Consider the following 22,705-nt stretch of genomic DNA (forward strand, 5'->3'; position numbering starts at 1 on the left):
ATATGAGAGAGAGAGAACAGAAGACACGGGGTGAGGGAGGGAAATGGAGAGAGAGAAAGAGAAAAAGGAAAAGTAAAAGAGAGAAGATTGTGTGTGTGGTAGGTGTAGGGCTTTTGAGTCTTTATAGATTGATCCAATAATTAAGATAACATAAGATGAAGGGAATTGATGGATGAGATTTTAAAATGCAAATAAGAATTTATGAAAATTACTTTAAACTAATATATCCAAAACACAAAAAAAAACTCTAAAGTTCGTAGAAAACAAATAGAGCGTCGGAAACATATTCCGCGAATACTGTCGTGCTCGTGACGACGTGTAGTTCAATACAAAAATGATAGACTAAAAATTTGGCATCTAGTAAAAATGTTGATTAGCTTGACAACTATGCCGGAAAGATAAAGAAATTTTTCAGGGACATACAGTATTGTTGTTGCTGCAAACCTTGAACATGCTACTGTCAACTGGAAGCTACTACTACTACTCAATTAAGAAGCTGCTATTACGGATATTTAGGTACTGCAACTGCGGTTTGTAGTGGTCAAAATTTAAAATTTTCAAAGTTCCTCAAAATATGCTTCAAATGAAATAAAAAAATATGAGAGAGAAATTTGTCGGTCATTAGTGTGGTCATTTAAACTTCTCCAAATTGTCTATAGTTTGGCTGGAAAATTTGAATTTTCCGGAAATAAATTAGAAAATAGGAGAGAGAAACTTGTTGGTCATTGGTGTGGTAGAATGGTAATTACCATGAAATCAGTGGTATTTTGAGTATTTTAACTGTCACATCCCGGAATGGAACATGAACAATATATTCGAGTGATTTAGGCTTAACAAACAAGAATAAATGTAAAATGGCAAGCAAACAAATGACAAGGTGTCGTTTGAACTCTCACCAAGTTAGAATATGTGACAAAGATTTTTACAACACAACTTTATTTTCACAAATAAAATAAGCAACTTGAATATTTTCACAAAGAGTTTACAAAATAAGTACGGAAGGTGGAGATAAGAGTCACCTGCCCAAAAATATTTAAATAAACGACCCAAAAGAGAACAACTCACAAGGTGACAATTCTCATAAATAAACCTCGGGAAATATTAAACTAAACAGTAATGTAGTAATAAAAGAACTAGAACAAGGAACGCATAGTTCACTTCTCTACATGACTCCTAGCTCCAGGAACACGAATTAAAACATGGAAAAGATTGTTGTAGGAGTGAGCGTCATCCTCGCTTGCCCGGTAGGGGCCAACCGCCCATATAGGTTTGAAAACAGGTAGGAATACAAAATGGTTTTCATAAAATGTTGAGGGTCGGTTTTAAGGCCTGAGAAAACCTTAAACACATTTATGCAATTTTGAAAAACTAAAAATCAATGCTAAATCATTAGAGGTCCCCTTTTTGGTAGGATAGTGGTAGATACAACTACAAGAATGCACGACCGATCCTAACGACTATGAAGCGAACAAGTCACCTCTTAAGTCGAGGCCAATTACCTTTATTGTTCTTTTGTTGAAACAACAAAAGAGTGAGAGTGTCCATTTCAATGGAATGTCCTCAATAGAATAATAAAGAATGCATCCAATAATAAATAGGGCATTTCCCCTCCTGAGGTTCACAGTCATCGCCACCATAGGATACCTAGATCTCTAGGGTCATGTTCACTCTTAGGTCTATCACATATGAGGATCTAACCAACTAATCCTACAAAACTTATCTAGCCTCGCGTTTTCGCAACTTTAATGCATAATAAAACATTCAACAAGACATAAACTATGAATTTATAATTTGTGGCCAAATACTATATGGAGGGTTAGCTCCCCTACTTGGATTGTCGAGCAGAATCCCCATATCCAAACGTATTCTTCAAAAGCTGAGCAATCCTTCGAAAGATCTCGATGTCCGAGTAACATTGTGGAAATATAATTCTAAGTTCCAGAAAGTTGAAAGAATAAAACGTAACATTTCCCTAACTCGAATAGCAAAGGTTGAACGTCAACTTTGGCTTGACTTTTGACAAATCTTGATCTTTCATTCATAATTTTTTTTCAGATTATCGATTCATAACACAAAATGATTTAATAAACTCGAACAACATAATTGTTCGGGTTTACGCATATCACATCAAATAACTAAATATCATTTGATAACTCAAAGAATTTACCAAATGATAAATACAATTTAATCAATACTACATATTGTAGTATCTATCAATAATCGTTAAACTAACGAGTTTAGGATTTAAGATACGTTACGTCGTAAATTGAATAGTTTTAGTCAACCCAAAATCTACTAAGGATACCCACAAAGGTTTCCTATTATGGAAACTAGGGGTGACATTCGGTTTAAATGGTTCGGTTTTAGGCTCAAACCGGAAACCGAACTGAATTGAACTTCAGTTCCGTTCGATTCGGTTCACGGTTCTCTAATATGTCAAACTGAAAACCGAACCGAACGGTTCGGTTTGGTTTTTTTCGGTTTTTTTTTTAAATTTTTTTTAATTCTAGTTTCAAAATATTGTTGATCAACACCAATAGATGTGATCGACATATATATTTAGGGACCATGTAAAAATTTCATCCATTGTGAACATAGTTTGACCGTCCGTACCAACGATTAACAAAAAAAAAGTCGTTTTCACATAATAAAACCTCATTGACCGGGGCTTTGCCAAATGAGTTTCCTTGTTTGGACCACGCACGATCGATGGCAAAAATTATGTGATTTCAAATATGTAAACAACTTTTCTCATTCACATCTTAGTAATGGGTCATCCCTTAGGGTATATTAGTGTTGTTTTTGGTTTACCGGAAATTCCGACGGTCAAACGAGGTCCGAATTGGATGAAATTTTAAAATGATCACTAAATATATATATAGATCACATCGGATGGTGTCGATCAATTCCGAGAAGTTTCCTTCATATAGTCGTTTCATAATGTGATTGTTTTATTATAACCCTAATATAAAGGTTATGATACATTAGTGGACACTTTGGCGATCGACAACTCTAGTTTGAAATATGGTCGATCGACACCAGTAGATGTGATCGGTATATATATTTAGGGAACCCGTAAAAATTTCGTCCGTTTTGAACATAGTTTGACCGTCTGTACCAACGGTCAACAAAAAAACAGGCGTTTTCACATAATAAAACCTTATTGACCGGGGTTTTGCCAAATGAGTTTCCTCGTTGCTACCATGCACGATAGGTAACAAAAATTAAGTGATTTCAGATGTGCAAATGACTTTCGGCGTTCGCATATTTGTAATAGGTCCATCCTTAGGGCATATTAGTGGTATTTTCGATTTACCGAAAATTCTGACGGTCAAACCAGATCCGAATTTGATGAAATTTTTATAGGGTCACTAAATATATATACCGATCATATCAGATGGTGTCGATCAATCCCGAGAAGTTTCCTTCATATAGCCGCTTCATAATGCGATAGTTTTATTTTAAACCTAATATAAAGGTTAAGATACATTAGTTGACACTTAGGCGATCGCCAACTCTAGTTCAAAATATGATCAATCGACACTAGTAGATGTGATCTGTATATATATTTAGGGACCCCGTAAAAATTTCGTCCGTTTTGGACATGATTTGACCGTTCGTACCAACGGTCAACTAAAAAAGAGGCGTTTTGACATATTAAAATCCTCATTGACCGGAGCTTTGCCAAATGGGTTTCTTTGGTGCGACCGCACACAATTGGTGACAAAAATTAGGTGATTTCAGATATGCAAACGACTTTTGGTGTTCGTATTTTGGTAATGTGTCTTCCCTTATGACATATTAGTATTGTTTTCGGTTTACCGGAAATTCCGACGGTTAAACGAGGTCCTAATTGGATGAAATTTTTACAAGATCACTATATATATATATATCAATCATATCGACTGGTGTCGATCGATTCCGAGAAGTTTCCTTCATATAGTTGCTTCATATTGAGGCGGATTTAGTAATTACACATCCGCTTTTATATATATATGTTTGTTTTAGCAAACTTATTTGAAACATACATATATGGGCATACATATAAACATAGATTATTATATATACATATATAACACTACAAAAGAGAAACATATAATTATATATAATATAAACCTAAAATCACATTAATCAAATCAAATATTCGGTAAGATAAACGTAAAACGACATTATTTTATGACAAAAAAAAACAACGGAATTTGATAATGTCGCTGGAGTTTCTAAATACAAGTTGGAGATCTTCACTTGCTTCAATTTTGTCTCAAGGCAATGAGGTTGAATCGATCAATGAGAGGCTAACCAAGGCAATTTTATTTCTCATTGACCAAAAAAAAAAGGCAATTTTATTTCTTCTGAGTTCCATAGATTATTCAATCCGTTAAATCAAGTTAGAATAACTCGCTGGCATCCATTATTCCAAGGCTTCTGTTGATCCCAAATTGAAAGATTAGGCTTAACCAACCTTGGAAACACCAAAGATTTACGCTCCTTTGGTTAGTTAGTAACTCGCAGCTGCAACCATATAGGTTCCTCCAAGCTTCTTAGCAGCTCAAATAGCCCACACAAATCTTAGAAAACGCAGAGAAGATAAAAATATCAGTTTGGAATTCAAACTGACGATTCATCACTCCAACAAACTCCAAACAGTCAAATCTTTACCTTAAACTCGTCCTAGGAGCCAAAACTCCAAAACAGTAACATTCTCCTGGTTTCAAAAACTTCCAAGACGCCAAAACAAAGGCCCTGAATAACATCTTAATCACAGCTGCTCAACAGGGTTCCAATACTCACTAATGTCCTTCAACAGCTTCCACAACGTCGGAGAAGACGAAGAATGACGTAAAGGAAACAGAGGACACGACGGAGCAATGTGCAGAAAAGAGGAAAAACATAAATTTAGCTCCAAATCGTGAAATTAATAGAACCTGAAAAATTAAAGGTGTCAAAGGGGTTGTAACTTACTTCCAAATATGAGAATTGAAGCCAAAGGTTGAAGCTTGGTCGGAGAACTCAACGTCCAGAAACAGTAGAATTTACAGAAAAAGGGAATTTGTCATAATCGAATCAAATTGAGATTTTAAGGACTCTAGGATGTTTAGAACGAAGAGAGAGTCAATAAATTACCATTTTCAGGTCGAGGCGATGCCGGAGATGGGAGAATCGGCCGGAAAACAGGGAAAAGTTCCATCAGGCTCCTTCTCCGATCTAGCTGCACCTTGGTTGCATGCGTGAGTTGGAGACAAGATTGGAACGAGGGCGAAGAGAGAGACGTTTCTAGGTTGGTGCGCCGCCATGAGGAGGCCGAATGACGGTGCTGCGTGAGGAGAAGACGAAGCAGTGAGACGGAAGAGAGCTGGTCTCTCTGTGTAATCGGGGAGAATAAGAAGAAAAGAAAGAAGGAAAATAAAAGAAAGGGAGGAGATGTTTCGGTGCGCTAAGGCACGTGGAGTGTGTGAGAGAGATTAAAAATGGAAGGCTAGGATTAAATATCACTATGATCTAAAGGCCTAGATTAATTTGAGAGATTATTAGAATTTGATGGTTAGGATGAGAGATGGCCAAAATCTAATGGCTAGGAAAAATGGAAGGCTTTTAGTTTTAGGAAAACAATTCCCTAAAACACAAGCTATTTAGAAATTAAAGTAAAATATATTGAGTGTTGGAAAATAAATCTGCGAACACTCGTGAAGTCGTACCGACGTACAAGTCAACGTTAAGACTAACGTGTGACGAGTCGGAACTTAGAATTTAAAAACGAAAAATTAAGAAGTGTTTTCTGAACTCGAATTACGAATTCAGGGTATTACATTAACCTTATTTATTTAATCAATTTTGAGACCGATGATGTTCTTATTTGTTTAAAAGTTTTACATGGTATGTTATTTGTTTTTTTGTTTTTAGATTAGGTGAGTTGGTTAAATTAGGGCTTGTCAATGGACCGGGCGCGGTCCGAGTCGAGCCTTTGTACATTTAATTAAGTGACGAGTTGGGCCGGGCCGGATATTTTCATAAATATAAATATCCAAGCTCGCCCACCTAAAGCGGGCCTTTACGGGCTTTTACGAGCCGGGCATTGCAGACTTGTATTAGAAAAAAAAACATAATACTTTTATTTAAAGGTATGAAACAATAAAAGAATTATTAGAAACATTATAAAAAAATCACAAATAAATTCTAGTTTCAAAATATTGTCGATCGACACCGGTAGATCTGATCGATATATATATTTAGGGACCCTGTAAAAATTTCGTCAATTTTGAATATGGTTTGACCTTCCGTACCTACGGTTAACAAAAAAAGAGGCGTTTGACATAATAAAACCCCATTGACTGGGACTTTGCCAAATGAGTTTTCTCGTTGCGACCACGTACGAATGATGAAAAAAAAGGTGATTTCAAATATGTAAATAGCTTTCGACATTCGCATCTTGGTAATGAGTCCTCCCATAGGGCATATTAGTGGTGTTTTTAGTTTACCGGAAATTCCGACGGTTAAACGAGGTCTGAATTTGATAAAATTTTAAAATGGTCACTAAATATATATATTGATCACATCGGATAGTGTCAATCGATTTCGAGAAGTTTTCTTCATATAATCGCTTCATAATGCAATAGTTTTATTATAAACCTAATATAAAAGTTATGATATATTAGTGGACACTTCGACGATCGACAACTTCAGTTTGAAATATGGTCGATCGACACCAGCAGATGAGATCGTTATATATATTCAGGGACCCCGTAAAAATTTCGTCTGTTTTGGATATGGTTTGACCGTTCGTACCTACGGTTAACAAAAAAAAGCGTTTTGACATATTAAAACCCCGATTGACGGGGGTTTGCCAAATAGGTTTCCTCAGTGCAATTGCGCACGATAGGTAATAAAAATTAGGTGATTTCAGATATGCAAATGACTTTTGGTGTTCACATATTTGTAATGGGTCATCTCTTAGGGCATATTATTGGTGTTTTCGGTTTACCGGAAATTTCGACGGTCAAACGAGATCCGAATTGGATGAAATTTTTACATGGTTTCTAAATATAAGTACCGATCATATCGGCTGGTGTCGATTAATCTCGAGAAGTTTTCTTCATATAGTTACTTCATAATGCGATAGGTTTATTTTAAATCTAATATAAAAGTTATGATACATTAGTGGACACTTCGGCAATCAACAACTTCGACTCTAAATACAGTCGATCGACACCAGCAGATGTGATTTGTATATATATTTATGGACCCCATAAAAATTTCGTCCGTTTTGAACATAGATTGACCGACCGTACCTACGGTCAACAAAAAATAATCATTTTGACATATTAAAACCCCATTAACCGAGATTTTGCCAAATAAGTTTTCTTCGTGCGACCACGCACCATCGATGACAAAAATTAGATGATTTCATATATGCAAACGGCTTTCGACGTTCGCATCCTGGTAATGAGTCATCACTTAGAGCATATGGTGTTTTCGGTTTACCTGAAATTCTGACGGTCAAACGAGGTCCGAATTAAATGAAGTTTTAACTGGGTCCCTAAATATTAGTACTGATAACATCAATTGGTGTCGATTAACCCCGATAAGTTTACTTCATATAGTTGCTTCATAATACTACAATTTTATTTTAAATCTAGTATAAAGTTATAATATAAAGAAATATAAAATTTTAAATCCAGTATTATTAACATATAATATTTTATGTATACTAAAAAAGACATATAATTGATATATGTATAAAATATTATATGCATGTATAATATATTATTTATTGGTAGGTTTTTACTAGTGGGGCTTGTGAGTTTTTAGAGGGCCGGATCAGATTTTACACCTCTAAATTAAGCCCCGGCCCGCTACCAATGGAAGCGGATTTTGACCGGTTTTCTCACATGTCGGTTTAAAGCTCATTGGACTTGCGGATCCACTCAGTAAATGATGATGCCTAGGTTAAATATGATACGCTTAATACCGGGCATTACCCGACTCTGCTTAAACTTGGGGTCCACAGAACCCGGATCTAAATCGTGTTTTCGTCTGATATTTATGCGAGGTTTTGCAGTAGTCTCAAACGTTTCAAGCTCCCGCTCCTAGACGACGACCCAGTGTGAGATACCGATCCAGGTAGGTCTCTTCGCCATCATCATCTGCTTCTTCTTCTTCATTTTCGCTATAACTTCAAAGCCCTAAATTGTGTTTGTACTTCCTTAAGCTCATACTTCACTGAATTCAAATTCTCGTGATATGCTGTTATATGCCTTTATCCAATCGTGTAACTCATTGTTTTCCCCATGAATTTCGGGTTTTAGGGTTTGAAACAGCTTGTGCATCTGAGGAACTGAAAAGAAGACCCGACTAAGATGGTGAGTTTGATACCCAGAAGAAGACTACTGAGAGCCTTGGTTATATTTTCGGGTTTCGTGATTCCATGTTTTGTTGTTGTTGGTGGTGGTGTGTTTCAGTCAGGGAGGAAAGAAACAGTGTTGGACTTGGCCAAATTTGTGGACAAAGGTGTCCAAGTCAAGCTCACTGGTGGTAGACAAGGTTTCTTCTCAACTTCATTATCTCTATCAAGTTTCTATATCTATTTTATTTAGCCTTGTAGCTGCCTAGTCGTAATTGTCTCTGATTAAATTTCGACTATATATTCGTTGTGTAATATGGATTATGAGTTTGGTTCACGAGAAAGAGTGGTTCGTAAGACTTAAATCATGCAATGTCTAGATGCAGAAACAGTTTTGGAGGTTATGGAGTAAACACTGTATCTTAGGGTTTGTAGCAACACTGAAAAAATACACCAAGAATCGTGTATCCTGCTTTCTTATGCTTAGATACATATTATCAATCTATCACTATTGTTTTACTCTTTAGGTATTTAGTGACTGAAGATTCTTGCCTTCACTTTATAATGGCTGTAGATGTGTGTAGAATCTAATTTTGTGCCATCAATATGGTGGATTTGGTTACAGTGACAGGTACTCTTAAAGGATATGATCAGTTGTTGAACCTTGTTCTTGATGAAGCAGTTGAGTTCTTAAGAGGTATGTTTCATACCATTCTCAACTAAAACATCCTTGTACAAGAATTATCGATTTATAGCACCTGAAGGCAGGGTTCATAAAACAAGGTTTATTTTCATAAGGTTTGCAACTTAGGAGATAAATTCATCCTTGAATTTTCTCTTTCTTTTGTTGTTGCAGATTCTGATGATCCACTAAAGACAACTGACCAAACCAGGCGCCTTGGCCTAATTGTATGTACTCTTGGCTCATCTTTAGTCGCACTATTTAAGATTTATTGAAATAAATCCTACAAACCGATTAATGGTATCAATCAACCCAAATCTTGTCCCTGAATACAACTAAAACTGAACCTGACTGCAGAGTTCAACTTCTTTTAAAAAATCCACTTCTAGTTGGAAATCTCGTCAAACTGTTTAATTAAGTTGGTTCCTTTCTTCTCTGGGCTTCTAATTGCATCGGTCCTTTTGTTAAATGCGTGGTGTTTGAGGCATCTAGTCTCAGCTTGTATATATATTAACCTTTATTGTGGGCAACTATAGGCGACTTACTAGTTGTCAAGTAATCTAATACTTATTATTCATGGTAGGTGAACTTAGAGGCTAGACTTTTGGTAAGCCGGATGCCCCCTAGATGTGGGCTAAATTCTTGGAAATTCATCACTTACCTGGTGTTTAGAGTATCTCAGAAGTTTTTAAAGGTCTGCAGGGTAGTTAATTGTCCACTTAAAGCAATGAATCCTCATGCCTCATCTCTTTTTTCATAATTTTGAACTTATGGGTGAAACTCCACTAACCTTGCAATCAGTGGGCGTCCTGTGACTTCTCTGGAAGGATGCAAAGTATATTCTTCCTCATCTTCGTTCATGTGTGTCCTTTTCGATAAATTGTGACATGCATTTATAGGCATTGTGATGTTCATAAATTCATGCACTCATGCTCAACCAATGGAGAGTTTAATCAAACACCTGAAAGTGATTCATTTGGCATTCAGAGCTGCACCTTATCAAGAGAATCAGAAATTCAGAACAAACCTTCCCACTATAAAGAACAAACCTTCTCACTCTCTCACCTCAGTATAATACTCTAGAGGCATGTTGAATACATGTTTGATAAGTCTTATTACTTGCCCAATTTTTTTTCCCAATTGGAAGTTTGGAACACTAGGTACTGCATTATTGTTCATTCCAAAAAATGCCTCTTTGCAGTTTGCCCCCAAGTACCATTCCTTTCTTTATGGATAAATTATCAAGAAGCTGCTAGATGAACCATAATGCACCTTTTCATCTCTGATACCAAAGTAGACTGACTCGAAACATATGTGTACTCTAAAAACCATCCTCTTTCTGTTTTTGGAATGGAATGAACCCATCTTGTAATTGGATGGTTAAAGTCTGCAGCTTTGAGTGTTTAATCCTCAACGTTCTTTCTCCATGGGAGGATAATAACTCTTTTAGATTTTGATGGATATTACATTATCCTTGAGTTCCGGGAATGTGTAAAATTCTTTACTAGTGGATTTGGAAACTTTTACGCCAGACATGTGCCAGGCTTTAATATAAATTTGGTCAGAGAAGGGTAGTGTTAAGGAATTTAGTTCAACTAAAGGGTTCTTAAACTAGTTACCCTCCCTGAAATTCGTTGGTGATTGTTCATTTTTTCATTATGCAAGTTTAATTATAACTGGAAAAGTGTAAGGAAATCTTCATCTGAATTTTTAGTAAATCTAGGCTATCATGCAGATTTGTAACTACTGCTGTATCAAGTATTGGTCTTTGAATGGCATGTCTTGTTTTGTTTTTTTTAAATAATTTATTCCAAAAGTTTGAATTTGCATTTATTTGTGCAGGTTTGTAGGGGAACTGCTGTGATGCTTGTGTCGCCAACAGATGGTACAGAAGAGATTGCCAACCCCTTTAGCCAGCCTGATGGTGTCTAAGATGGAGTAGCTTGCTTTGCACTGTTTTTAAGAAACCATGATAGTGGTGTATGTGATATCCAAGGCTTTAAATTTGTCATGCTCATTTTTATGATATGAGGCGAGTTCTGATATTGAAATTCGTCTTTCTGGGGTTTGGAGTAGCTGACCCTATCCACAGTTGCGTACTTTGTAAAATTCACTAGAGTTTGATACAACCTTAGCCTAATTGTCTATTTTGCTGCTCTTTTTTTTACATAAGAGTTCTGGTTCTTTTGCCTCCCAAAAAACCTTGAAATTTTTGTCCATTTTTCTTAACCCTATTTCTTACCCAATTTGGCAGAAGGCCACCTTAAAACTATGCATTCAGCGCGCTAGCATTGCAAAATTATGGTCCAAAAAGATTGCTTGAACATTGTGCTCCAAAAATTATGGTCCAAAAATTATGGTTCATTTTGCTCCTCTCCACTCAAATGCGCACTTGAACATTGTTCATTCACTTAATTGGGGTTAGGTTGCATTGTAATTGGGGTCTCAGGTCGCAAAGTATTTGTCCAGCAAAAAAGCTAGTAGCTAAATGGTTCTTGATTTTGGCGTGAAGGTACCATCGATGAGAATTCTAAATGTTCCGAAATAGCTTAGTGTGTTTTGACAGCCAAAAGCACAAATGAAAATTTGGTGTATGGTGCGCACTTTTGTTGATTGCTATTTCGACGTGTTGTCTCCTAATCAAATACACTGTAGTGAAATATACAAAGATGTCCACATTTGTCGATTCAGCACAACAGTATTCATGACTCACTTAGGTTGGCCCATATTATGATTTTAAATTCTCAAATAATTTGACTAAGGTGCTGGGTGAATTAACTTATTTCCTAAATTCACGAACTCTAATAAAAATAAACCCTAGCCCCAAGAGAGCCGCAAGAGAGAAAACCCTTGTGGTGGTGTTGCGTCCTGTCTAGCGGCGCGCTCTTACCGTCGTCAGACGGGTTTTGTTGGTTTCTTGTTGGTCTAGTGTGCGCCGGTTCCATAGCTTCAGATGAGTGTGGGATCATGTGTGGTGGTTGTTAGATGGAGGAGGAGTGGTCGGCTATTTTTTGGTCTTTTCTCAACAGGGCTAACAACGGAGGGTGCTGGCATCGTTAGTGCGTGAACGGATGGGTGGTGGCGAGCATGTGGAGGCGCGGCTTGGGTTGAATCTGATCTGATCTGGGTGGTGTCTCTTGGGTTCGATCTGGTGAGAAGTGAAGCGGCTATGGACGATGTTTGTCTTTGGAGCGGCAGGAATGGTGCAACTTGGATGGCAGTGGTCAAGCTGATGAGGTGGAGGCATGGGGTGCTTCTCCGGTGGTTATTGATGTGAGTTGGTATCATGTTTGGCCGACGATTTGCTCCTCCAGGAACAAGGTTTGGGTTTGGGCTCCCCTCATGGGCCTAACCCTAATTAATATTTATTTTAGTTGTGTTTAGCTTTGTTTAATATTTATTTTCAGTTAATAAGTTCCTACAATAGTTGCGTAGGAGAAGTCGGGATTCGTGTCCGTGTGTGCACTCTTTATGCCTTGTCTGCTCTAGGTAGGCGGCGAGTTCTTTGCTTTGTCTAATAGTCGTTTCCCCCTAGTGGCAGGGTGAGACTAAAGGTCGTCGGATTGATCGTCCGGCGCAACATAGTTGGAGAGCTACTGTATTGGATATTAGGATATGTAACTGCTGCTTCATTGTTATTAGGGTCTCATATCTATCGTCTTCTCCATTATGTCACCGTTGTTTCAAAGCAAATAGAGTCGCCATTAGAGTAGTACTGTTTGCTAATTGGTGCTTTGTTGGGTACTTGTTTGTAGAGATCTTTGATATTATGTTAGGTTTTTGTAATCAGGGGTTTAGGCTTCACATCGCCCCTTGTATTCGACAGTTTCATTAATGAAGGCTTGAGGGTGGCCGCACTAGCCCTCCCATAAAAAAAAATACAATTTTAGACAAATTATGAAAGTTGTAAAATGAATCTTTTAAAAATTGCTGATGATTAAACCTGCAAACGCAGATTTTTCCAATTGCACATCGGGGCCAAACTGAGACCTTAAATATCAGATAATATCTGCTTGTACTCTTGTGCGAAATATTATCTTTGTAGTTTGTGCTTTGTAGTAAAACAAATTTAAAATGTTACAATTCTAACCCATATTTTATGATTTTCTGTTTTTTTTTTAGTTTATTAAGTGAAAGGGCACGCGATACATGACTCTTATCTTCCCCCAATTCTTCTCCTTTGCACGTATATTATGTGATCTTGAGGTTGGAAGAAAATGACAAAATGTGTTACGACTTACGAGTTGTGTACGAGCATATGTATTTGATTATTTGCTCTTGGTCGGTGAGTCATGATCTTATTAATTGAAGCCCTTGCAGCGCTGCTCCCTCTTTTGGCCGCTCAGCATCCTAACTTAGTCTAGGTATATTCATGCTGTTGTCCTTGATTTCTCCCTCCCTTCATTCTCCTTCATGGCCAGTGACGGAGCTTAGTGTAACTTTCCCTGGGCTGTAGCCCAGAGGATTTTTAGCCACTTATACTTTTACATGTAGAAAATTATGCTAAACACTAATTTCTTGTTAATAAGCCCAGCCAGAAAAAAAGGTTATGAAGTAATTATTCATAACTCAGTCCCACAATTCCTACCAAAAGATGAATGCTTACTTTAATTATGTGTTTTTTTAATATTTTAATTACGTGTTAGTTATCTCAAAATTATGGTATTTTTGTCATTGGAAACATAATTAGCATATATTAGTATGCAAATTCAAATTTGGACCGTATGATCATCACATTTCCGGACAATGTGTTGTGTTTTTGTTTATTACTTTTATTTTGACGTTTAGAAGTGTAAAATACACATCACATGATGATTAAGTATTGAAAATTAATATGAAAGAAAACCTATAATCTTTCTTAGGGTGAAGTCTAAGGCAATTTTAGCACTGAACACTTTCAATTCCTAGCTCTGTCCCTTTTCATGGCTAACCTAGAAGCTGTTACCCAAAACTTTGCCCATTCTCTTGCTATCGCAAGCCAAGATCTCTTTGACATCTCACACATTGACGACGATGAAGATGATCATACTGGTTATGGTCAATCCTTCTTTCTTGCCAAACCCTTGGCACATAAAAAAATCTCCGCGTGAGACCTCCGATCTCACTTCAAACGACTCTCGTCATTTGAAGGATCCTTTCAAGTTCAAGCTCGGATGCCGGAGCGACACATCTTTGCTTTCAATCTCGCTAAAGATGCAAATCATGTGATTACTGGCGGCCCATGGTATTATGGCAGAGCTCCGGTGATTTTTCAAGAATATGATGGCATTGCCGAGATCCATTCGGTGCCTGTGGACAACTTTTCTTCTGGGTATATCTCAAGAACTTCCCCCCAAATTTGAGAAAGCGAATCGTATTCATTCGGCGGCCATGATTTCCGGTGATTTCATCTAGTGGGATGAAAAGGAATGGCGGACCTCGAGGAAAATCAAGATTAGGGTTTCACATCGTCTTTCTCGACCTTTTGTTATGAAAAAGCTGATCAAATTTTATGATCAAGTGGAGAAGGAAGTCTCCTTTTATTATGATAACCTTGTTGGAAGATGCAAGAAGTGTAATCTTTTATGGCATGAAGAGGGTCAATGCTTTTCTTCACCTTTCATTGATCCGCAACAATTAGTCCAATCTGCACACAAGCGGAGCATGCCCAATCTTACAACCTTGCCATCCATTCTAGGTCCAATTAGGCACAAAGGAACTTTTCGTTTCTCTGGTTCGCATATCTCTGATCAAACCCCTAGCATGCGACCTTTGTTTGATCTGAATACTAGTTGCTCTAATGATGCTGGTCCAAGCAAGTTTAGAAAATATGTGATCATAAATAAGAAGAATTTGGCTGAGAAATCGGATGACAGTTTAGCTCTTGTTCCTGTCAATTTTTAGTATACTGACATGCAAGGTTATAGCTCAAATGAGGAAGACCCTAAACGCTCAAGAGAGACTACTTCTCCAAAGAAGTTGGTACAATCAATCGAGAATATCCTCACCAATACTCAGAGTGATGCTCCTCTAAAACGACTAAAGATGTCTGAATTTCCTTCCAAATTTACTCCAAAGTCGTTGGGACTGATTGAGAGGTCTGACAGTGTTTTTGCTCAAGCTCTAAGCACTTTGGTGGTGTCAAAGAAACGTGGTCCAGGTCGTCCGCTGGGTCAGAAGAACAAAATGTCTCCTAAGCACAAGCCAGTCTCTAGAGATCAAGTCCTTGTTTACATGTATGTTGGTGACCTCCTTCCCCTAGCTCCAAGGGAAAGGAGCAGATATGAGGCTCAACCTCTTGTTTCTTTTATTTTGTTGGTTTCTTTTGTTTTTTTAGTTTGCTTTGAACTCTTGTTTTTGTTTAGCTCCTTTGCTTTGTTGGTTCTTTTCTTCGCATGTTGATCATAGGTTGTTCTAGCATGGTGCTTGTTGCTTAGATAGGTGGACAAGATATGTGTCCCTTTGGCTTTGCCATGAATCCTTGTCTACCCTGGAAATGTGGTAGCGGGTGGACATGTAGAGGTCTTTCCTTGGCTTTTGTTTGCAATCTGAATGAAAGTATTCATCATCTTCAAAAAAAAAAGAAAAAAAAGATACATGACTCTTATCTAAGTATATGAATACTCATGAGTTTTCATTTAAGAGGGATCCCTTATATATATGATGACTTGATATATATGTGTGTGAATATATATATATATATATATATATATATATATATAATCATCAAAGACGTCACATCTATTAATGTATGAAGAAGATTACATTACCAGTATGACCCACTGGGAGATCCCTGACTACATCAATAATGAATCATGAAAGGAAAACCTAAGCAAAAAATCTAGTTTCACCTAAAGTAATACAACTTTAGGAATAATAGTCCACAAGTAACCAAAGAGAAAAAAAAGATGACGCTATCAAGATCTATCGTGATTTATTCAAAGCAGAAATAAAATTGACTAAATTACCCAGACACTAAGGCCCAAGCAAAAACAACCCTAGGACTAGGGCTAGATCTAGGCCCCAAAGCCCAGACATGAACCCAAGTGGCTGCCTCAAAATCCAACCGGAATGGAGACGCAGGAAACATGATTCGGCATCGAAGAACGCCAACCACATTACTACTTGGAACCACTACCGCAATCTCGTTCCTTCGAGGCCTTGTTTTCCGATCCACCACAGATGCCTCACAGGAGTGAGAAGCCCACCATGCACCCTTTACGATGCCGTGCCGGAACGCTTTTCCGGCAAATGGGATCGAAGATCGCCGCCACCTTATCGCAAAACCATTAGGTTTTGTTTTCCACTTCCGAAAACTCAATGACTTGTTACATTGATCTATGATAAAATGTTAATAAGAGTTGAAATTCGTTTATGATTTGATTGATGAAGAATTGGACCATGATTGGAGCACTTTATGCGACGTTCTTAACATATTTTTACCTCAATTTGTACTTTGTTTAGCCCTTATTGTTGTACTATTGAGTCATTGAGTCGTAGCAAGAGTCTTGGGCGGTATTGGATGTATTTTTGTGCTTACATGAGTTAAAAACGCATAATTGGTCTAGAGTCCTAGTTTGACTAGGAATCCTAGTTTTGAAACTAATTATCTCTTACTTATGATTTTATTTTCTTATTTTCAGATTTGATTGAAGAGATAATTAAAGAAAAAGAGATGGAACCAAGCCATGCAACAATTAAATAGAAGGTGATCATTAAAGGCATAAAACATGACATGTTTTAGGGATTAAAGTATGACATGTTTTAGGGAACAAAACATGACATGATTTAACGGATTAAAGCATTGCATTATAATATGAGGAAATGTGCAACTACCCTATACATGGCTTCATCTCTCAAATAAAATCACTTCTCCTTTGCATTCAAGAGCCAAAACTCTACCAAAATACTATCTCAAACATCATTCACCAAAACAGCAAGCCATTCTCCCCCATATACAAATTTCATCTCCACCAAAATCACTATTGAAGACACACCTCCAAGGTTCCTACAACGTGTGATTCTCGCAACTCTTCTCCACGGGTTTGTTCGTTTTTGATTTTTTATAATACTTTGTCTATGAAGATTGTAGTGTGATGTTTGTGTGGGATTATTGTTTTGTATTAAGAATCGAAATTTTCAGATTGTTTTATTTGATTTTTGGTTCTTTGCCAACTTGATGGTTTCCTATAATTAATGAGTTTGTATTTCTATTGTTGTGTTCTAATCATTTTTCTCATACTTTTAGATAATTTTCAGATATGTGCATATGAATTTAGTGTTTGAATGTAGTTCCTAAGATTGTGTTTGAGTGCTAGATTCATCAACCATATATTGATACAAATCGAATCATGCCCTAAGTAGCTCATCAAAGTCCAAAATGCACGATTTTAGACTAGTACTTGAAATTTAGACCCTTCATCATCATCAAAACAAAATTAGAGAACTGCCTAACAAATAAGTGCCGATAAAGGATGTCTCATTGTTTGATAAGGGAAATGATGAGGCTTTGCATTGTAGCTGATGTATGTTATTGAAAAGCCAAAGTGGGAAATTACAAAACAAGTTAGAAGTCGGCAACTTTAACTCATCAACTCAATATATTATCACGACAACTACAAACAGTTCCATCATCGTCGTCATCCACATTTTCTTATAAATTTATCTACGATTGGTTATTCGCAGCACCAACCTTGATATTCCCTATCTTACGTACCAGATACGTAGACCAATCAAATATCAACCAAGGATAGGGCCGAGTATTTTGGCTTTTTACACTATGCATCGTCGATCGGGTTGAAATGCGTTGTCTCTCGTCCGTACGCACGTGGTCTATTATAATCTGCAACTCGTACCAAAATGCTTGAAAATGTGTAGTGCTTGATGCACACCTGCTAAATATATGAAGTCTTGCAAAATTACAACTTCTAATGAAATACTGAAAGTTACTAAAGCTAATTCATTGATCAAGAAACACTGTGCAACATAATTTTTCTGTTTCATTAATTACTAAACTGTTCTCTTGCTTTCTGTTCTGAGTTCTTACATCTTTTCATATCTCCCAAAGGTCACCAACCCGGAAGAGAGAGGCCCCACCACCATTACCAAAATTGTGGTCCCCACATCTTTCCGGCACTCATCCACGTCATCAATTCCCACACCCACCAGCACTCAATTCCCACCGTCCGATCTCCCATCGCCTTTTCTTTTATATCATGAAAAAGGGCAACTAATTATCAGACACGCAAATGTGCCCCTCACCTCTCGCCTCCCCCCACCTTTACAGCTTTTTCCGTCATGCATCCAACACGTGTCGTCCTCTTATTCGCCCACCAAAACTCCGGCTTTACGGAGATATCAATTTTCTTATCGTCTCATCATATCGCGAGAAACTAAATTATTGAAAAACCTGGCACGGTCCCATTCTGGGGGCGCCGCAACTCCCAACCGATTTACCAGTTGCGGGGGAGGTAAATGACGTAAACCACCCTGTCCCTTGCTGAATTTACATTCAACTGCCATTCACATTTCGATTAAAAGGAAGTTTCATACGAATATAAAAACAAGAACAACCAAAACGTCGAATATCATCATCGTTAATCACCATAACTGATCATTTCCAAACAAAGAACAACACACAAAAAATTGAAATTAAAATTTAAGAAAAAAAAGTAATAATAATTTAAGAGAGAATTCGAGAAGCCAAAGCCATCTCTCTCTGCAGCTCTATACGATCGTTCTGGTGATCTCCGAGGGAGAGACACCGCGAACAACCGAGCAGCAATTCCTCTCGTTTTTATAGAGGAATATTTCTGAAATATGAAGCATGTTTTTTTTTCATTTCTACAAAAGGTTTTAAATATGAAAGCATCAAACCCTGACGATCTTGGCGGCCTTGACCACGGGGTTTTCTCTGGCGATGGTCTCGCGTCCGGCGGCCTTATAGTCGTAGCTACACACGTGTCGATCCGAGTATCTGTGCGCTGAGCAGAACAGCTCCCCGCACCGGCATCGGAATCCGGTCAATCCGACCTTTCTCCGGCATCCGGAGCACCGGTTGACTACGCGCCTCATCGACGAATCCTCCGATCTCGTGCTCTCCACCGACGTCGCTGCTCTACGGATGGTCTCGGAGGGACTCTCAAACCGAAACGAGCTGGATCTCGGGACCTTCTCGCGGGAAAACTTGAAAACCGCGGTGGTTGTTGACGACGTTGTTGCGGCTGCGGCGGTTGTTGTGGCTGTGGAGGTGGTGGCGTTGAAGCACTTCTGGCACATGTTGTTGGTGGCGGGATTGCCGGTGACGCCGCAGTTGTTGACGCAGTGTGTTAAGGTTTCGGGGACCTTGAACTCCGTCTCCTCCTTCTCCGTCCTCTGAGCCATTTTCTTTAGCTTAAGCTCGATCCGATGAGCTAGCTCGAACTTTCTCTCGATCTATAATAATATTATGTCGTGAAAGCTAGTATCTATCTCCGATGGAGAAAGAGAGATGGAGAGAGAGGAGGTTGAGTTTTGTGGTTTAAATAATTTAGAGAGAGAAAGAGTTGGAAGAGAGAGAGAGAGAGAGAGAGAGAGAGAAGGTTTGGGGCGAAGGAGAGAGACAACAGAAATGGGGGATATGAAGGGGATGGAGTCGGGTCTCTGATGAAAGGTCGGTAATGGCGAGTTTATGAAAAATTATGGGTCTCATAGAAACGCGTATTTTTGTTCCGCAATGATTTTACCTATATGACCCTTCCCTGCGGACTCGCTTGTTCTAGATTGTCTTGTAATCCGTCATTATTGACAGAAAAAAAAAGGTTCCAAATTTTATTTTTTAAGGTCGGCGGGGCCCGGCTTCTTTTTTCACCACATGCAGAAAGCCGTCGGATTGATGCGATTGGCTGCTATGGCGTATAAACGAGCCAACAAGTGGTGCCGCTGGTTTGTCAGCAGACGGGTACGATGGGGCAGAATGAATGGACCCACATTTTTTAAAATAATTATTCCGTATACTTTCAACGCCACGGCCCACGAGGCATTGCAACCTAAGAGAGCATCTGCATCTATAAAATGGTTTTGCTCAAGTAAAAGGTGGTCCCAAAAACAAATTTTGCTTCGACCAAATCGATTTTTTCACACACTCATTTACAATTTGCTTGAGTAATTCAATTTTGTTTTGTTGTGAAATGATTAATTTTTTTACCAGATATATTTACAACCAATAATAATGTGTCACGTGTCATTATCGACTCGATATTATCCAAAATTTCCGATAAGATTTTCGACTAAGAGAATTGACAGGTGTCACTGCCACGTGTCATTGTCGGTAAAATAATTAGAGCAGATTTTCGATAAAATTTTTGACTAGTAGAGAATTAACAGAGTGTAAGCAAAATAATTGGACCAGATTTCTGGTAAGATTTTTGACCAATTTGTTATAAAACGTCTAATATCACTCTATCTATACTCACATCATTGTGAATAATCTAAGCATATAACTCATCCTTCAATCTAAACACTTAGCAACATTTCCTTGTTCATCACTCTGATGAATCTTTTCAGCTTCCACAATTTTTTCAGGCGGAGATAACGTCAACAAGAATATGATGACGATATGGAGCAATCATTCGTGAATCAGGTGGTCATGGCAGAAGCACAATACGACGATGAATCAACACGACCAAGCGGTTCACGTCGCGGTAAAAAACCGAATAAGCCACGTCAGAGGCTATCTAGGGGACTCAATCTCATTGAAGATTACTTCATCGAACGTCAAATCTTCGACGCTCAAAACTTTCGCCGGAGGTACAGGATGAGCAGAGACCGATTCAACATTATCATGACGGACCTCTGCAACCACGACATGTCTTGGCATCAAAGAGAAGACGCCACTGGTTTGCTAGGGCTACTTCCCCAACAAAAAATGACCGGGGATCTACGAATGCTAGCGTACGGGTCAGCTGCATATCAGTGTACTGAAATTACAAGGATGGGGGAATCGACTACCTTGGAATGTATGAAGGAGTTTTGCAGCCAAGTGGTTCATCTCTATGGTCCAAGATACCTCTGCACTCCAACACCGGCAGACCTCATGCGACTACTAGCTAAAGGCGAACGCCGAGGTTTTCCAGACATGATTGGAAGCATCGACTGCATGCACTGGGAGTGGAAGAACTACCCAACCGCCTATCAAGGGGCATACTCGGGGCGAAAGGGTCGCCCAACGGTTATCCTAGAGGCAGTGGCCTCGTATGATACGTGGATATGGCACAGCTTTTTGGGTGTCCTGGAGCTAAAAATGACATTAATATGCTCCACCTATCGAATGTGTTCTCAGAGATCCTTGTCGAAAGAGGCCCAACTGTCGTCTACGAAGTCCATGGACAGAGGTACACCACAACTTATTATCTGGCTGACGGAATATATCCAAGGCATTCTACATTTGTCAAAACAATTTCCAATCCCCAGACGCCGCTAGATAAGCTCTTCGCAAAGAAACAAGAGGCATACCGGAAAGATGTGGAGAGGGCATTTGACATCTTGCAATCTTGATGGGCAATTATACGTCATAGTTGTACATTGCACCACAAATCAGTAATGACTACCATCATGTTAGCTTGCATTATATTGCATAACATGATTGTTGAGGAAGAGTATGTGGATGATGAGGATGATGATGAGGAAGAAGAAGAAGACTTGCAAAACCCATCGAAGGCTTTCCGGGTTTATGATGGGCCGGTGAATGCACAAGGGAATCGAGTTCTTTTTGAGCCAATCAGTAGAGATGGAGCTAATATACAACGGTTGCACGACCGTGTTGCCGATCTTGAATCTGCTTACAACCATCAAGAGCTTCAGAGAGACTTGGTGAAACACATTTGGAGGGTGGAAACCGGTGAAATACTTTAAATATGTTATATCATGTGTTTTCATGATGTTTGTGTTTAATTATTAAGCTTGTGTTTAATTTTAGTATGTGTTTTAATTTAATATGTATTTCAATTTCAACTTAATAAATAAATTGCATTTTATTTCTCGAAAAATTTAAATTACATAAAATGACGAGCCAAGCCCAGATTTATTCTTAGTACAATACTATAACTACTATGGAAAAAGCACGCAACTTGAGTGATAACAATCTGAATATGTTTCATCGGTTGGTTGATCATGACTAGCTTCTCCTTCATTAAGGATTGCTAGTTTCCTCTTGGTAAAATACATTTTCGAGATTGGGGTCATAGTCTCCAAATCCATTGTCATGATCCTTGTGTCATTCTCTTGTTTCTTCAATCGAAACTCTTCTTCCGCCCTTGCTTCTTTCAGCTTTTGAATGTCTATGTACTCCGCATAATAATTAAGCTCACTTTCATTATGAGCTAGTCTTTTGGTATGCCATGATGCTTAGTCACTTGCAATGGTATGCAAAACCTCCACTCGTTGCTCAATAGGAGTCTTACCCTGTTTCGTTTGGCGCCTAGCTTCCTTTGCCGCCTTGGTTCCCATTGGTCTAGGTTGACTCGATGGAGTTGCCGTGTTGCTTTGAGGTGTCTCATTCAATTGGTCATCATCCAAATTGATGGTTGGAGATGATTCAGTTGCGGAAGCAGTACCGTTGTAACTACTTGCATATAGAGATGGAGTAGTAGGTAGCACCGCAACGAAAGATGAATGATCTTTAACCACTTTCCAATATTTAAAGTGTGTAAACTTTTTCTTCTTGGCAT

At 38.3% G+C, this 22,705-nt stretch overlaps 2 protein-coding genes and 1 long non-coding RNA gene across 4 annotated transcripts; 1 reads left to right on the top strand and 2 right to left on the bottom strand.

Moving 5' to 3' along the window:
* Nucleotides 1-4,106: 4,106 nt before the first annotated feature.
* Nucleotides 4,107-5,336, bottom strand: LOC126802477 (uncharacterized). Of its 2 annotated transcripts, XR_007672961.1 has the most exons (3): nt 4,963-5,336; nt 4,660-4,807; nt 4,107-4,568 (listed from the first exon to the last, which is right to left on the bottom strand). It is a non-coding gene; the product is annotated as an uncharacterized LOC126802477 (long non-coding RNA). The 2 variants fall into 2 exon arrangements; XR_007672960.1 differs by lacking the exon at nt 4,963-5,336 and having other exon boundaries at nt 4,660-4,952.
* A 2,639-nt stretch (nt 5,337-7,975) lies between these two features.
* LOC126802473 (sm-like protein LSM7) lies at nt 7,976-11,171 on the top strand. The gene is made up of 6 exons (XM_050530113.1): nt 7,976-8,118; nt 8,304-8,357; nt 8,457-8,538; nt 8,964-9,035; nt 9,195-9,247; nt 10,863-11,171. Exons 2-6 carry the CDS (start codon nt 8,355-8,357, stop codon nt 10,950-10,952), a joined length of 300 nt encoding a protein of 99 aa, XP_050386070.1. The 5' UTR covers nt 7,976-8,118; nt 8,304-8,354; the 3' UTR covers nt 10,953-11,171.
* A 7,398-nt stretch (nt 11,172-18,569) lies between these two features.
* LOC126802471 (zinc finger A20 and AN1 domain-containing stress-associated protein 5) lies at nt 18,570-19,611 on the bottom strand. The gene has a single exon (XM_050530110.1). The coding sequence runs from the start codon at nt 19,380-19,382 to the stop codon at nt 18,870-18,872; it is 513 nt and encodes a 170-aa protein (XP_050386067.1). The 5' UTR covers nt 19,383-19,611; the 3' UTR covers nt 18,570-18,869.
* Between the last annotated feature and the right edge of the window lie 3,094 nt (nt 19,612-22,705).

Source organism: Argentina anserina, chromosome 7 (assembly GCF_933775445.1).
Source record: "Argentina anserina chromosome 7, drPotAnse1.1, whole genome shotgun sequence".
Lineage (NCBI taxonomy): Eukaryota > Viridiplantae > Streptophyta > Magnoliopsida > Rosales > Rosaceae > Argentina > Argentina anserina.